Source organism: Dama dama, chromosome 18 (genome assembly GCF_033118175.1).
Source record: "Dama dama isolate Ldn47 chromosome 18, ASM3311817v1, whole genome shotgun sequence".
Taxonomy (NCBI): domain Eukaryota; kingdom Metazoa; phylum Chordata; class Mammalia; order Artiodactyla; family Cervidae; genus Dama; species Dama dama.
In genome coordinates this window covers 10134371-10151659 of record NC_083698.1, presented here as the reverse complement: position 1 = coordinate 10151659, position 17289 = coordinate 10134371, and the positions used below count along the sequence as shown (strand labels likewise).

At 42.1% G+C, this 17289-nt stretch overlaps 1 protein-coding gene across 1 annotated transcript in view; it reads left to right on the top strand.

Moving 5' to 3' along the window:
- The window catches only part of CALCR (calcitonin receptor), a 43251-nt gene extending 36798 nt beyond the window's left edge, over nucleotides 1-6453 (top strand). Inside the window, exons 12-13 of the mRNA XM_061166292.1 lie at nucleotides 5776-5976; nucleotides 6412-6453. Coding sequence (XP_061022275.1) covers nucleotides 5776-5976; nucleotides 6412-6453 — 243 coding nt within the window. The remainder of the gene's footprint in view (nucleotides 1-5775; nucleotides 5977-6411) is intronic.
- The last annotated feature ends 10836 nt before the right edge of the window (nucleotides 6454-17289 follow it).

Genomic DNA, 17289 nt, shown 5'->3' with positions numbered 1-17289 from the left:
GCTATTCTGGGTTCCCATAGAATCCAAGTCACATCCCCATTCCCTTTGGAAGAACCAACCCATCACTAGGGCAGAGCCAGAATCTAGCCAGTCAATCTTGAGTCACTTGCCTTCTTTTCCATTTGCTTGGTACCAGTGTCACACCACCTATTCAACTCTTGGGAAATCACCCTGGAGTTAAGACTCAAAAGGGAGTAAGTAATTTGTTACCTGAATATTTAGATCAGGAAAACCTAGAGATCCACATGGTCAGTGTCTTAAGGGTTTTTTTTTAAGCCAGAGTTCCCTTTCTTCCAATGATATTCTGCATGGAAGCCCAATTTGTAAAACATAAGTGAAGCTGCTTAAATTTATACCAAAGAACTTCCAGGGCTTCAAAGAACATGATTTGAAAGCTCCCTCATTTGGCAGGTGAGAAATCGAAACTCCAGAAAGATCACGTGACTTGCACAATGTCACAATAGTAGCTTATAACCAGGACTAGAACCCAGATTTCCTGATTCCTAGTTACATGGACTAAATCTTCCACTGCACAGCATTATATATATGCCTCCTTCCTGAAGCTTCATTAGTATACGTCCTTGAGTTATACACCTCATAACTTTTAATGTTAAAGTATCTGTGATCATTTTAAATCAATCTTTATTAATAATTTTATACCAAAGCAAAACACATTTTGTTAAGAGATCTACATATTATTTCAAGTTGGTAATGAGAACCATTGTCTAACCATTATCAACTGATATTTAATGGATTTTCTAGTCTTCATTTCTTCAGTTAAACAACATTCAGTGAGCACCTATGATATTTTGCAGCTCTGTGACCTCTTGCTCATCTCCAACCCTCAAATTGCAAGACTGTTGCTCCTATTCTCTTAATTGATAGATTTTATTCCTTCATTCATCCATCAACTCCTTCCTTAATCCAACAAAAATATACTGTACATTCATTATTGCTAGGGACTATCCTGAAAGCCTGAGATAGAAATGAAAGACATCTTTCTGTTAGCAGCAAAGTGTCTCTTTAAGAATAGTAAAAACAAATAAATAGGACGTAGGTCACCCCATCTTTATATCAATTCCTGTGAATGTATATCCCTGCCTTTTGAATTGGCTCAAATAAATATTTTGAATATTTTCATCTAAAATAATATCAGTATAGGGCTAATATAAAAATCAGGTTCAGGCAGAGTATACCTTGAAAACACGAGAGAACTGCACGCATTTATAAACATTCCTCAATATTGATTGTGTCTTAACCATGACGCTGTCTCTGAAGTGGCAGGCATAGAAAGTGAGCCCAGAGGTGTGCCTGACAATTGAAAGTCTCTAGTTCAAGTGTGTTATCTCTGCTTTTAGAAGTAAAGACACCGTCTCCATTTTAATTAGTATCATGTTACGGGGGGAATGTACAAGTGTGACATTTCTAATAATATAGAAATCATGTACTGTGCCAAATGTAATATCACAGTCCCATGAATTGTGGGCATCTGGGCCTCAGCTGGGCCTTCTGTGAACATATTGTCTTACAACACTGAACACGGGCAGAGCGCTGACTCATGCAGGAAGTGACTTCCAGCCACATCTGGGGTAGAGTTGTGATCAGGCTTTGCCTGACTGAATGTTACATTCTAGCAGAAATCTAGGGGGCTAATATGTCAGTTCTACAATGAAGATAAAGGTTTTAATTTTTCATTATTATTCATTTGTCATCAGTGATTCCTGCCATGGAAATGGGTCAGATAGTCAGTGGAGGAAAGGATTTTTGAGAATTCCAGTACTAGGTATCAGGAGGTGACCATGAGAGCACGCTTATGTAAAAAACATTTCCCACAACTCTTCCAAGACAATGGACATTGACCATCCAGTCATTTCAGTCAGTTACTAAGGATCTACGAGATCTCAAAGAGATGATTACAGCTATGTGCTTAGTTGCATCCGACTCTTTGCGACTCCATGGACTGGGGCCTGCCAAGCTCTTCTGTCCATGGGATTCTCTAGGCGAGAATGCGGGAGTGGGTAGCCATTTCCTCCTCCAGATTACAGCTATAAAGATGCCCAGTTTTTCCTAGCTCTGTACTCACCACTTCCCTTTCCTGTTTGTAAGGGATTCTCCTTATGTCACTATGTGCTATTTCCAGATCAGGAATGTTATCACTTCATATGCAAAGCTAAATTTTTCTATTTAAAAATTCTTTCAATAAAACTTGGTTTTCGAAAATACTGCCTTTTTAGAAAACTCAAGAAAGTCAGCCTCAGGACCCAAAGCTAAGCAATGATTTCTTTGTCCTAGACAAAAAATGATCAGAACTCCTGAGATAAAGCTCATTTTCCTTTCAACAGCACATAACTGCAAGTTCTTACAATGAACTTAACAGGAAGACAAAGGCCAAAGACAAAAACATCCAAATTCAACTACGAAGATTCCAACCTGATTTTCTTTTTTACAAATATAGAGATAGAGACCTCCAAATGTTACCAACCCTATACAGTTAGTTACCAATAGAACCAGGTATAATCATTATTCCTTCAAACCATCCAGACTCTTATTTTTTACAGTTGACAATAAATAAATTGGCATAATCGGGAAAATGTGAAGTGATCTGTGATAATTGCTTTTATAACTAGCAATGCATTTATATAATTCAAAACTTTGTGTATTCTACTTTCCCCATGGGCAACTCCTTATATTTCTCATGCTTTTCAGGAGCAACCAAAGTCTCCTCTGTTTTTTTTTCAAATAGATTCAATGCCCATATTCTTGTGATCAAAGCACTGTTAGGCTCAACCTGAGGTATTGTAGGAGATAATTGCCCTTATTAAACTGAAATTATTGAAGTGTCTTTCACATGCTGCTAAGGGCCTATTCTTACACGTGTGGTTTACAAATGGAAGCAGATTGCCATCTCCACACAAAAGGATAGCTTATAATTCTGGAATACAATTACAGGAGGCAATGAACATTTCTGTCATAATTTTTAAAAATTAAAATAGACTTCAAACCCTTTGGCCTCATGCTGGGTACTTCATTAGTATGCATGGATACTCCAGTGGAGATTATTTTAAAAGGACAGATGAGGCAAAACAAAGGACTTCCTTTTTTTTTTCCCTGCTGGGCTCTGTCTGCCTCAGACACCTTTAAATATCTGTGTTACGTTTTAGCTGTAAAGACAACGTTGGTATTTAGGAGATTTTGAATCCACAGAAACTAACAAGTTCCCTTTGTCTGGGGACAGTGCTTCTCTGAGCTGTATATTTCCTAATTCAACAGGGCGTTTGATAGTTCCTAGAAAATAAACAGGAGAAGGCAATGGCAATCTACTCCAGTACTCTTGCCTGGAAAATCCCATGGACAGAGGAGCCTGGTGGGCTGCAGTCCGTGGGGTCGCTAAGAGTCAGACACTACTGAGAGACTTCACTTTCACTTTTCCCTTTCATGCATTAGAGAAGGAAATGGCAACCCATTCCAGTGTTCTTGCCTGGAGAATCCCAGGGACGGGGGAGCCTGGTGGGCTGCTGTCTATGGGGTCGCACAGAGTCAGACATGACTGAAGCGACTTAGCAGCAGCAGCAGCAGATAATAAACTCGGCATTTAAGGACCTATGTTTAATAGACAGTACAGCCCAAAAACTGGAAAGCAATTGAAATATTTCCTAGATTCTTGAAGAGGTGCTAGAGGAGAAATGGCATGGCCACAGGTATTTAGCTGAAAGTGTAACTCAGGAGGGATCTTCTTTCCCAAATGTATTCAGCTATGGTTTCATATCATCCCTTTCTTATATAATCAATCTAGTCTCTTCAATTCTGTAACTCTCCCTACGGCATAGGTTGCAAAGCAAAAGCTCACAAACTGACAGGGAAACATGGTGTCTTTTTCAGGAGTGAAGTAGAAGACAAAGTGGGTGATGCAAGAGGAGACTGTGAACTATTCATTCATCAATACCTTTAATAAATGCATTCGTATTTGAAAATACATTCTTAGGGTAATCTTCCCAGCAAGAGTATTATCTTTCCTTTTCCCAAAAAGATCGAACAACACCCTTTTCCCAGCACAAATCACCATGTGAAGAAAACTTTCATTCACATTAGCATCCAGTATTTTCCAGGCTGTTGAGGACTCTCCATGGAGACCTAGCTTAGAATATATGAGAAGTAACTGAACATGAGATCAGAAACTATGTCATTAAGAACTCTTTTTATATCCTTAACACCACCACCCTCCAAAGATATATATCCACACATATGACAGAAGAGTTTCCTTTAGTCTAAAGATTAGAGACCACCACCCTGCCATAGTAAGGGTATAACAGTAGGAATACTAGTAACCTTGTTTGGTATTATACTTACATCTTAGGTGCCACTTGATTCATACTGCAGCCATGTAATCCATCAGGAAACTAGGCGAGGCAGAAAAGTTGTATTGAAGAAAGTAATCTCAGAGGGGTTAACTATCCTGCCCAAGATTTCATGACTAATGTGGGCAGAGCTGGTTTCTTGACCCAAAGTTCAATACTTTTTCATGGCATCAAATGAGACACAGTGAAATGGCCTTATCAGTGGAAAAGGCATTGAAAGGTGATGTGATGTTACTATTACAAGTGTTTGTTTCTGGTAATTCCAAAATTAGCAACCCACTGCAGCTCCCGAGCAGTTCTCCAAATCATACACAGTGGCGTGAGAGAGAATACCTAACAATAAATGTAGATGATCCAGTGGTTTATAATTCACCTCAGGGAGGAATTCGAGTTCTCCAAAACCTGTGTTTCTAAGTCTTATATCAAAACTCAGGCTTTCATATTTGCATGAAATAAAACTTCCATTTCTTCCTCAGATTCAGTCTAGACATTTTTAGCCATTGGATGTCAATACACTAATTACAATACAGTCATGGATGGTCATTTTCTTGGCATTAGAAACTCATTCTAGAATGGATGTTGACAACCGTTCAGAAAACATTTATTGAATAACTGCTCCTTGCCAAATACCATGACATCTAGCGTTACAAAACATGAATAAGACATGGTTTGTTAACCACTAACCAGAGTTTTATTGGGCACACGTCATCTCAAGCCATGCTGGATAAAGGAAAATCAACAGTATAAGGCCATTATCATAAAATCCAGAGCTGTGAAATAGCTTCCAGATACTTTTTCAAGACCAATAACATGTAGATTTAGATAAAAGCTTCTGCTGTATCAGAAGTTGTAGCAGATAAAAAGGTTTCAAACTCTGCCTTCCTAATGTGATGTGCATGCCATATTGAATGTGAAACCAGATCAAATTTCATTCATGGTATAAAAGCTCTAGTGAAGAAACTTTTGCTCAAAAGAGCAAATAACCTTGCCACGGGCAGCTGAGGCAAATTACTTAGTCCTCCGGTCTGCAGATTCTTCCTCCAAGATGGTATTTCATAGCCAGAGCCTTTCCCACACAGCCCTTTTAGATGAGAATTAAAAATTCAACCTCCCCAAACCTCTGATGGGGGCTTCCCTAGCGGCTCAAAGGGTAAAGAATCTGCCTGCAATGCGGGGGAGACCCGGATTCCATCCCTGGGTGGGGAAGATGCCCTGGAGAAGGGAACTGCAACCCACTCCAGTCTTCTAGCCTGGAGACTCCCATGGACAGAGAGGCCTGGCGGGCTACAGCTCGTGGGGTCACGAGGAGTCGGCCCCAACTGAGCAGCTAACACACACACAGCCTCTGATGAGCGCCGAGAACTGTGCTCGGGGCATTCCCGACAGACATGTGAACAGAAGGTTCGCTTTGGTCTTCCAGGTCCAGGCCGCCCTGAAGCGCCAGTGGAACCAGTACCAAGCGCAGCGCTGGAATGGCCGCCGCCGGGCCCACCGCGCGGCCAACGCCGCCGCCGCCACTGCCGCCGCCGCCGCCGCCCTGGCTGAGACTCCGCCGATCTACATCTGCCACCAGGAGCCGCAGAACGAGCCCGCCGACCACCTGGGCGAGGAGGGTGCTGAGGTCATCCCTATGGAGGGCGGGGAGGTCATCCCTATGGAGGGCGGGGAGGTCATCCCTATGGAGGGCGGGGAGGTCATCTCCATGAAGGGTGCTGAGGTCATCCCTATGGAGGGCGGGGAGGTCATCTCCATGAAGGGCGCTGAGGTCATCCCTATGGAGGGCGGGGAGGTCATCTCCATGAAGGGCGCTGAGGTCATCCCTATGGAGGGCGGGGAGGTCATCTCCATGAAGGGCGCTGAGGTCATCCCTATGGAGGGCGGGGAGGTCATCTCCATGAAGGGCGCTGAGGTCATCCCTATGGAGGGCGGGGAGGTCATCTCCATGAAGGGCGCTGAGGTCATCCCTATGGAGGGCGGGGAGGTCATCTCCATGAAGGGTGCTGAGGTCATCGCCGGGCAGGGTGCTGCTGAGGTCGTTGCCGTGGAGGGTGCTGAGGTCGTCGCTATGGAGATCATTGAGCAAGAGTCATCCGCTTGAAATGTGATGCCGACAACAGCCTTGTGACCCCCGAGCCCTTATTTCCTGGGAGCAAGACCAACCCTACATCTCAAGTGATCTCCATCCTCCCAGGAGCACACATCTCATTTGTGAGAAGTATCAAGTGCATTTGTCCATAGTGAATCCAAAGACAGTTTTACTTGGTACTGTTGCTACCGGGAGACAGTCGAGGAATGGAGTCTCCCTCTACACCACCTGTGAACTCTGCAACACCTGTGAACTTTGCGACACCTGTGAACTCTGTGACACCTGTGAACTCTGCAACACCTGTGAACTCTGCAACACCTGTGAACTCCTGTGAATACCATCCTTCATCCAGGACTGAGATGTACAAATGTCAGAGTGACGCAAGCAAAGTAACCGAGTAAAACCCAAGTTGACCTAGTTCAGATCCAGGGTGCTCCATGTTAATCTTGAAGCCATTTCTATCTTCGAAAAATTCAATCACCATCATTGGTTTTCTTTTTAACTCAAAACTTTGAAATTAGGATACTTTGGTATTTGGCTATGGTTCTGATTTTTTTTAATTTTTTTTTAATTTCAATCAATTCTGATGTTACTCAGATGTTTTACCATCCACAGACACACACACAATGTAAACCGCACAAATTACAACGTGACCTCCTCAAAGTGGCTTTCTAACGTAGAGATGACTGAGTTTGTGGGGGGAAAAGACCTGCATTTGACAGGAAGATGTAAGGCTTTGAATGGAAAAAAAAAAAAAGTTAGTTTGCTCCAAATATTAGATGGGTCTTTGTGTTCATTACTTTACTAATACCGTGTGCTCGGCTTGGCCTTGGGCAAGTCCTGACTTCTGTAAGAAGGAATTGGCTTCCGTGTTCACTGTGCTTTGATTACTAACATTTACAAATTGGGAAGTCACAAAGAATCCATTACTAAATTTTTCACAAAACTGCCAAAAAATTGAATTCCTAGTGGAAGAGAATACTCTCTCTAAAGAGAGTTTTCCACTTTCCTAAACTCCAGGATTTATATAACAAATCACTTGAGGTTTCTAAAGTGGATTACCTCTTGCCCTTGGGTGCTATCTAGCAGTAAAAGATAAATTTGTTTAAGACTGGTAATTAAAAGACTCCATATAACTCCATTAACTGCTTTCCACCCAGCTTCTAAGCTTAACAAGATCTCAGCCTTTTCCAGAAAGATTCAGTAGGGCTAATTAGAAATCAGTTTGTGGTTGACCTCTTGTTTGATACTATTAGTGAAACAGGAGGGGGAAAAAAACAGTTAACCACTACAAGTTTGACTGTATACCAACTCATTTAAAATAAGAGTTTCTCATTAAAATTCAATGTTATATTCCCATACCTCTCTTTACTTCCATATAAAATCTTCAAAAATCCCTGAGTAAACCAGTATCATTACTGGCACCTGAGATTAATTTGTGAATTTGCAACAGCACTCAGTTACCCTTATGTAATTTGTATTCCAAATGAAGAGATACATCAAAGCCCTCCACATCTCAAGTCTCAAGTTATGTGCTCTTACGCCACTGCCTTTCAGAGATGATATAGTTTCAGAGATGATATAGTTTTAGAGATGATATAGTTTTGGAAAGACAAAAGAAAAATATATTCTTTCAGAGAAAATGTATTTTGGATACTAAAGTAGCTTATGTCTCCTTTACTTGAATGTAAGGGAGGATTTGAAAAGAGGGTATTTTTCCAATCACAGTGTTTATGTAATAAGTGTTCCTATTTTTGTTTACAAACATGGAAAGCAGTATTTCTGGCAGCTCTAGTACAAATGTGATAACATTTTGCTGAAATATTCTAAATGCTATTGTGCTAATATAGTAGTGGCTGAATAAGATCAAACAGCTTACTATAGAATTGTGCACAGTGCCAAAATGATGTGAAATGCTTGTGCTGTATCCATGTATGAATTAATAAAGAGTAATGATAAGCAAAAGTTGTATGTGTGTTTCAGTTGTGTCTGACTCTTTGTGACCCTATGAACTATGGCTTGCCAGGCTCCTCTGTCTATGGAATTGTATGTGTGCATATTTTCTAAAGAAATATATTCATCTTTTCATTCATTCATCTCATCTCCTAAGCTCATTCCATATTATCTGGGATGCTAACATCTCATCTTGCTTGTATTACAGGAGATGGCAAGATAACCCAAAAATATAAATTAGAAAACCATATGCAAAAACACCAAGGATATTGTCTGTCGGTGTAGCCATCTTCAATCTTCACTTTGACTATAACCTCCAAAGCACAGTTCTCATGCCCTTGTTAATGCAAAACCACACAGGACTATCAGCCTATTTTGTACAAGTTTGGGAAGCACAGCTAAGAAATCTAGGACAAGAAAGTATCACATTCTTCTATCATTGCTGTTTTGTTTTATTTTTTTTCATTATTGTGGGACCAGACTTGAACTGTCTGACATCACATCAGATCGTTAGAATTGTTAGAGTCATTGATTTTTAAGATAGTTTTGGAGATTAAGGCTGGATAAAAGGCAACAAATTAAATATCATTAGAATGTATAACAGCCACTATTAGAAAGATTTTCAGATCTGGAAAGCATGAAATGGGAAAAAATGAGGATTAAATGAGAACCATGATGAACTAATACAGGCAAACAGAAGTAATTTGTAGGTTCATGCAACATGATAGCACCCAGAATTGCTGGCCTCTGGAGATCTGGGTAAATTTTTCAGAAAGGATACATCAGGACTACATTTTCCCTTTGTGTTCTACTGGGAAATACAAATAAATATCGTTACCCTTGTGATGTTGAACAAAAATAATTTCCCATCATACAGTAAAATCTGACTCTCCAATAGGGTAACTTGAATTCAGATGGTCAGCTGCCTTCCAGCTTTGGCCCCAAATCGACTTTGGATGTATGTCAATATCATGGCTTCTGGAGGAAGGAAAGATGTTGCAAGGAAATGATAAAAACACTCATCACAGAGCTCCAGCCCTTCTCATTCATTCCTTCATTCATTATCGTTGATTGAACAGATGTCTCATACACCTTTCATTCAGCTATACAGCAAATATTTGCTAATAGTAGCCATTGTGAAACAATTTCTTTGTGTCAAACCTGCCAAGTGAACCCATATCCTTAAACCATGCATGTGTGTGCTCAGTAGTGTCTGACTCTTTGCAGCTCCATGGACTATAGCCCTCTGTCCATGGGATTCTCCAAGCAATAATACTGTAGTGGGGTGCCACTTCCTCCTTCAGGATATCTTCCCGACCCTTTCGTCTCTGGTCATTGGCAGTTGGATTCTTTAGCACTGCCTGGGAAGGCCACACCCTTAAACCATAACCACTGATATCTTTGGGGCTGATATCTTTCCACACACATCGGATGGAAAACCAAAGCAATATAAGGTTGGAGGTGGTAGCTGAGTGTGACCTTTCTTAGCCCTGAGTGGGACAGCTAAGTTATAAGAAATATTCTTAGAACAAAATCTCTTCCTAAAGGCTTAGCAAGAACTCATTTTTCTTTACAATAAAGTCTAAAATAGTAGTTCTTTCATTGGCTAGGTTACAGTTCAACACCTTATCATTGTAATTAACACTTCCAGAGTTTAAGATTATTCATGAAGAGGATGGATCAGAAGACATATTTAGGAAAGCATACATAGATAAGCTCAGAAAGAAACAATCATTTGTCATTTTGAGAGAGGAAACAAGATGCCTCCCTCCTAACTTAAGCTTAGGAAAACTGATTTTACTGAATCAATCCATAGATAACTTGTATGCGGTGGGGAGGGTGGTTGGAGAATTGGAAACATAAAAAGGATGGTAATATATGCACATGCAGACACAGAAAGACACAGAGAAGCCACATTTGAAAATTTAAAACTAACAATATTTTTGATCTTTGTTCTTCTGGACATAAAACTAATATGTTTAAGATCTGTGAAAAGTATTGAAGGAGAGAAAACACAGCCATTGAAACTATAAATTAACTTAGGTCAGGAAGACTTCCTAATATATCTTCCTCCATTTGAATAGCAAACACCTCCGAAAGATTTCAGACGTTTTCCCATTAATTTAACCATTGATCAGCCAGTCTCTTAGGTCACTGATCTGTGTCCAGTCTCCATTTCCAGACATCCAGTGCCTTCTACCTAAGTCTCTCAGAAGTCCTTCCACTGACACTCAAACTGTGTTGCTCTTTGCCAACCAACCAGCCATCATAACCAACCACTGCATGTCACCACAGCCTTCTTTACTTCAGGGACCTAATACCTCATTTTAATTTGGAGAAATCGCCTCCAGACAACAGCTCAGAGTATCAGTGGTCAAGTGCTAAGTAGACATTCAATAAGAACCAACTGAGGGATCTTCAATAAGAAAAAAAATTCAGAATAGATCAGGATATCTGTTTTCATCCCATCACGCCAGGGTCATTCATCAGAGCTAGCACACTAGTCTCAGGCCAAAACACACCTCCAGCTGTGAGCCCTCGAGGTCTCTGCCCAGTAGGGAAGCTGGTGAGTTCTCAGGCAGTTAGCCCTTCTTCACTGCATGCAGCCTTATAGCCTCTGTATGCTGTCATCCAAGATGGATACTCTGCGGCTTAATAGGGAGTTCAGTCAGAGAGATTTAGGAAGAACACCCATCAAATAGAGATAATCTGAGAAGGAAGAAAAGAACACCAATTTCTGAAACACTGTAGTCAATATAATCCCATGGACATTAGCTTACCTCCCCTTTATAACAGCCAAATGTGTTTTTAATCCCCGTTTTAGTGATAAGAAAACTAAATGGAAGTCAAGTGGGAATAATGTGCCCACCACCATCACTAAGTAAGTGGCTGAGCTAGGATCAGGATCAAGAGTATCCAACGCCTTGAGCAGCCCCATGTAAATGGGGTTAGGTTTTGCAAACTCACTCAAAAGAGCAGGCAAGCTCCTCTCTTCCTTCCCCACCACAAAACAGGGACTGAGGAAATAAAAACTGAAAGTCCCTTTGAGACTTCCCTGGTGGTCCAGTGGTTAAGAATCTGCTTCCCAATGCAGGAGACACAGGTTCAGTCTCTGGTCAAGGAACTAAGATCCCAAATGTCACAGAGCAACCAAGCCTATGTGCTACAACTAAGACCCTCAGCAGCCATAAATAAGTAAATAAAAAATCTGAAACCTTTGAATGTTACAGCCAAGCATCATATCTGGTGCTTCCCAGGAGAAACTGATGGGGAAACACTGGAAAGCTGTATATATTGAAATGCAGAAACTATTGGGATTATTTGGAGACCAATCTCAGATTTCTATATTTATTAAACCTAAATCAATGCCTGACATTAAAAAAAAAACTGCCCAACGCCTCTGCTTTTTAAATTTCCACCTTGGAAAGACTGGCGCAAGTTCTTGTTTGGGACTTTTGGCTTCCTACTAAGAATGTTGCCACATTTTATAGTTTCCCCTTTCCCCAGTGGAGATACAAACAAGACTAACCAGATGGGTTTAGATCCTGGCCCAGAGCACCAGTGGGGGCCCCAAGGAGCATTTGTACCTGGAATAGTGGGTGTAGAGAGGCCTGGGTGAACTGCTGAGACAGGAGAATCGACTCCAAGTTGTAGAAGCTGATTTCAAAAGGGCTCGGGTATAAGGAGGGTCAAAGGGCGCATCAAAGCCCAAGTCAAACGTGTTCAATCAGTACTTGGTTACTGCTTCCAGCTCAAGAAAATGAGTCAGAGCTGAGGGGATTGGCCAAACAGGGATCACCTGACTGGGAGCAGAAATGAGAGACTCCACAATGCAGCTTAGCATTCACTAAGCTGGGGCCTAGTGAAACAGTTTGCAGGGGTGGGAGTATGGTTCCACTTAAAGAGACAGAGGTGACACTTTTAATTTAAAAAAAAAATGATGTCTGAAATCAGGGATAATATTCTACTGCAAAATGTTAACTAAAACCTGTCCTTCATGGGGGGATGTTCTCTACCCACAGCAGGACAGCTGTCAGTTCCTTCTCCCCATCCACAGCCACGGAAGCCAGTATTTTTCCCCCCAAGAGGGTCGGCTGGAATCTTCAACAACTTATTCATCATAAATCTCAATAGGCTACAGTCCCCATTCCTCTGTTAGGAAAAAATTTTCTCTGACATGTTGCCATGTGACTTGTAAAGCCTAGCTGGTCATTCTCAAAGAATGGGCATTGGGACTTCCCTGGTGGTCCAGTGGGTAAGACTTCACCATCCGAGGCAGGGGGTGCAGGTTCGATCCCTGGTTGGGGAGCTAAGTTCCCACAAGACTTGAGGCCAAAAAACCGAAACATAAAACAGAAGCAATATTGTAACAACTTCAATAAAGAGTTTAAAAATGGTCCACATTAAAAAAAAAAAGAAAAAGAAAACTAAAAAAGGCGGGGCATTATTTAGAATGGCCCAAAGGGGCTTCCCTGGTGGTTCAGAGATTAAAGCGTCTGCCTGCAATGAGACCCAGGTTCGATTCCCCGGTCGGGAAGATCCCCTGGAGAAGGAAATGGCAACCCACTCCAGTATTCTTGCCTGGAGAATCCCATGGAGGGAGGAGCCTGGTAGGCTACAGTCCACTGGGTCGCAAAGAGTCGGACACGACTGAGCGACTTCACTTTCACTTTCAAAAGGGAAATCAAGGCTGGTGAAATGAATCTGTAGGCTCGTAATTCTGCAAAGTGGCAATGAGAGGGTCTCTACCCAATACCTGGACAAAAGCAATTCTAGAAGGAGACCAGAAAATGAAAATAGAGAAGGGGAAATACTTGAAGAAATATTGTTTAAATCCTCCAGAATTAAAGAAAAAGACCTCAAATAGGAAAAACTCATAGATTGCCAAATAAATTCCACAAACTAAAAATCTTACTAGTACTGACAAGGTTGGGTCAAGATCAACATAAGACAGCAGACTAAAGCTTTCTCTTTTAGGGAAAGAAATAGAGACTTGGATAGCTAAGAAAGCAATATGCTCAGTCACTTCAGTCATGTCCCACTCTTTGTGACCCCGCAGACTGTAGCGCGCCAGGCCCCTCTGTTCATGGGATTCTCCAGGCAAGAATACTGGAGTGGGTTGACATTTTCTCCTCCAGAGGATCTTCCCAACCCAGGGATCACACCCAGTTCTCCTGTGTCTCTTGGCCAGGCAGATTCTTTACCGCTGAGCAACTAGGAAACTGTAAGAGAGCAATATGGGTAAATAAACATGAGTATGGGTCTTAAAATGTGTGAAATAATTAATATAAATTTAATTATAATTAAATGGCCATGATCACTGGTCAAAAACAGATCATCTCATACTGGGAGCAATTCACACACAGGCTTTATTATTGTCTAAGTAATAGTGGACCATATAATGTAGACCTCTATATAATAATAGTGGTCTAAATAAAAGTGGACTTGGTACTGTTCCTCACTCATATTCAACAGGTTTGGGTGAGGGAAACACCAGCTGATCAAGATTTCCTGGTGTGAAATTAGAGACCTGGAAAGAGTTTATGATGACCCAATGTCCAGTACCTAGCACAGTGCCTGGCATCTTACAAATATCAAACATTCAAAGAACATTTGTTGAATTGAATGTAGACCAAGATAACTAGTCAGAGATAGAACCAAGATCTTCTATCAGAGAGTAGCCCTTTTGGTACTTCTCTACTCTGGGGTTCAATTCAGTTCAGTTACTCAGTCATGTCCAACTCTTTGCAACCCCATGAATCGCAGCACGCCAGGCCTCCCTGTCCATCACCAACTCCCAGATTTTACTCAAGCTCATGTCCATTGAGTTGGTGTTGCCATCCAACCATCTCATCCTCTGTCGTCCCCTTCTCCTCCTGCCTTCAATCTTTCCCAGCATCAGGGTCTTTTCAAATGAGTCAGCTCTTCGCATCAGGTGGCCAAAGTATTGGAGCTTCAGCTTCAACAACAGTCCTTCCAATGAATATTCAGGACTGATTTCCTTTAGGATGGACTGGTTGGATCTCCTTGCTGTCCAAGGGACTCTCAAGAGTCTTCTCCAACACCAGAGTTCAAATGCATCAAATCTTTGGCGCTCAGCTTTCTTTATATTCCAACTCTCACATCCACACATGACTACTGGAAAAACCATAGTTTTGACTAGATGGATCTTTGTTGGCAAAGTAATGTCTCTGCTTTTTAATATGCTGTCTAGGTGAGTCATAGCTTTTCTTCCAAGGAACAACTGTCTTTTAATTTCATGGCTGCAGTGACCATCTGCAGTGATTTTGGAGCCCAAAAAAGTAAAGTCTGTCACTATTTCCACTGCTTCCCCATCTATTTGCCATGAAGTGATGGGACCAGATGCCATGATCTTAGTTTTCTGAATGTTGAGCTTTAAGCCAACTTTTTTACTCTCCTCTTTCACTTTCATCAAGAGGCTCTTTAGGGTGGTGTCATCTGCATATCTGAGGTTATTGATATGTCTCTCAGCAATCTTGATTCCAGCTTTTGCTTCTTCCAGCCCAGCGTTTCTTATGATATATTCTGCATATAAGTTAAATAAGCAGGGTGACAATGTACAGCCTTGATGTACTTGTTTTCCTATTTGGAACCAGTCTGTTGCTCCATGTCCAGTTCTAACTGTTGCTTCCTGACCTGCATACAGGTTTCTCAAGAGGTGGGTCAGGTGGTCTGGTATTCCCATCTCTTTCAAGATTTTCCACAGTTTATTGTGATCCACACAGTCGAAGGCTTTGGCATAGTCAATGAAGCAGAAATAGATGTTTTTCTGGAACTCTCTTGCTTTTTTGATGATCCAGCGAATGTTGGCAACTTGATCTCTGGTTCCTCTGCCTTTTCTAAAACCAGCTTGAACATCTGGAAGTTCATGGTTCACATACTGTTGAAGCCTGGGTTGGGGAATTCTGAGCATTACTTTACTAGCTTGTGAGATGAGTGCAATTGTGTGGTAGCTTGAACATCCTTTGGCATTGCCTTTCTTTGGGATTGGAATAAAAACTGACCTTTCCAGTCCTGTGGCCACTGCTGAGGTTTCCAAATTTGCTGGTATATTGAGTGCAGCACTTTCACAGCATCACCTCTTAGGATTTGAAATAGCTCAACTGGAATTCCATCACCTCCACTAGCTTTGTTCTTAGTGATGCTTCCTAAGGCCCACTTGACTTCACATTCCAGGATGTCTGGCTCCAGGTGAGTGATCACACCATCATGATTATCTGGGTTGTAATGATCTTTCTTGCCCACAGTAGTAGATATAATGGTCATCTGAGTTAAATTCACACATTCCAGTCCATTTTAGTTCTCTGATTCCTAAAATGTCAATGTTCACTCTTGCCATCTCCTGTTTGACCACTTCCAATTTGCCTTGATTCATGGACCTAACATTCCAGGTTCCTATGCAGTACTTCTGTTTACAGCATAAGACTTTACTTCCATCACCAACACAACTGGGTGTTGTTTTTGTTTAGGCTTCGTCTCTACATTCTTTCTGGAGTTAGTTCTCCACTGATCTCCAGTAGCATATTGGGCACCTACGGACCTGGGGAGTTCATCTTTCAGTGTCCTATCTTTTTGCCTTTTCATACTGTTTATGGGGTTCTCAAGGCAAGAATATTGAAGTGGTTTGCCAGTCACTTCTCCAGTGGACCATGTTTTGTCAGAACCCTCCACCATGACCCATCAGTCTTGGGTGGCCCTACATGGCATGGCTCATAGTTTCAATGAGTTAGGCAAGGCTGTGGTCCATGTGATCCAATTGATTAGTTTTCTGTGACTGTGGTTTTCAGTCTGTCTGCCCTCTGATGGAGAAGGATAAAAGGCTTTTGGAAGCTTCCTGGTGGGAGAGACTGACTGAGGGAGAAACTGGGTATTGTTCTGATGGGGCCATGCTTGGTAAATCTTTAATCCAATTTTCTGTTGAAGGGCAGGGTTGTGTTACCTCCCTGTTGTTTGACTTGAGGCCAAACTATGGTGGAGGGAATGAGGATAACGCTGACCTCCTTCAAAAGGTCCCAGGCACGCACTGCTACACTCAGTGCCCCATCCCTGCCGCAGGCCACCACCGACCCACGCCTCCACCGGAGACTCCTGGACACTCACGGGCAAGTCTGGGTCAGCCTCTTTGAGGTCACTGCTCCTTTCTCCTAGGTCCTGGTGCTCACAAGTTTCTGTTGTGCCCTCCAAGAGTCTGTTTCCCAGTCCTGTGTAAGTTCTGGCAGCTCTGTGGTGGGGTTAATGGCGACCTCCTCCAAGAGGGCTTATGCCACACCCAGGTTTACTGCACCCAGAGCCCCTGCCTCCCCGCAGCAGTCCACTCTGGGGTAAGCTGCTTCAAAAAGCTCACTTATGGACCTCCCTGGTGGCACAGTGGATAAAAATCTGCCTGCCCATGCAGGGGACATGGGTTCAATCCCTGGTCCAGGAAGATTCTACATGTAACTAAGCCAATATGCCACAAATACTGAACCCACTCACTGCAACTACTGAAGCCTGAGTGCCTAGAGCCTGCGGTCTAGAACAAGAGAGGCCGCCACAATGAGAAGCCCATGCACTGCAACTAGAGAGACACCCACGCAGCAGCGAAGACCCAGAACAGCCAAAAATGAAATAAGTAAACAAATAAAATTATAAAATCAAGTGAAAGCATAGCAACCTTGTCTTTGTCACCACCAAGTAGGGCATCTTCAAGCAGTCACACAGAGATGAGCTTTTTGGTGAAGGTCAGACTTCAGTCATCTTTTTCTTCAGCTTCTTTAAGGAAACCAAGTTTTCTTCTCTGAGTGGTTCTCCTTTCAGCATTTCTAATTGGGTGTTGGTGGGGAGAAAACAATCATCTTCCTCCTGCCATTGGTGAGGGGAGAGGGAAGTTGGGGG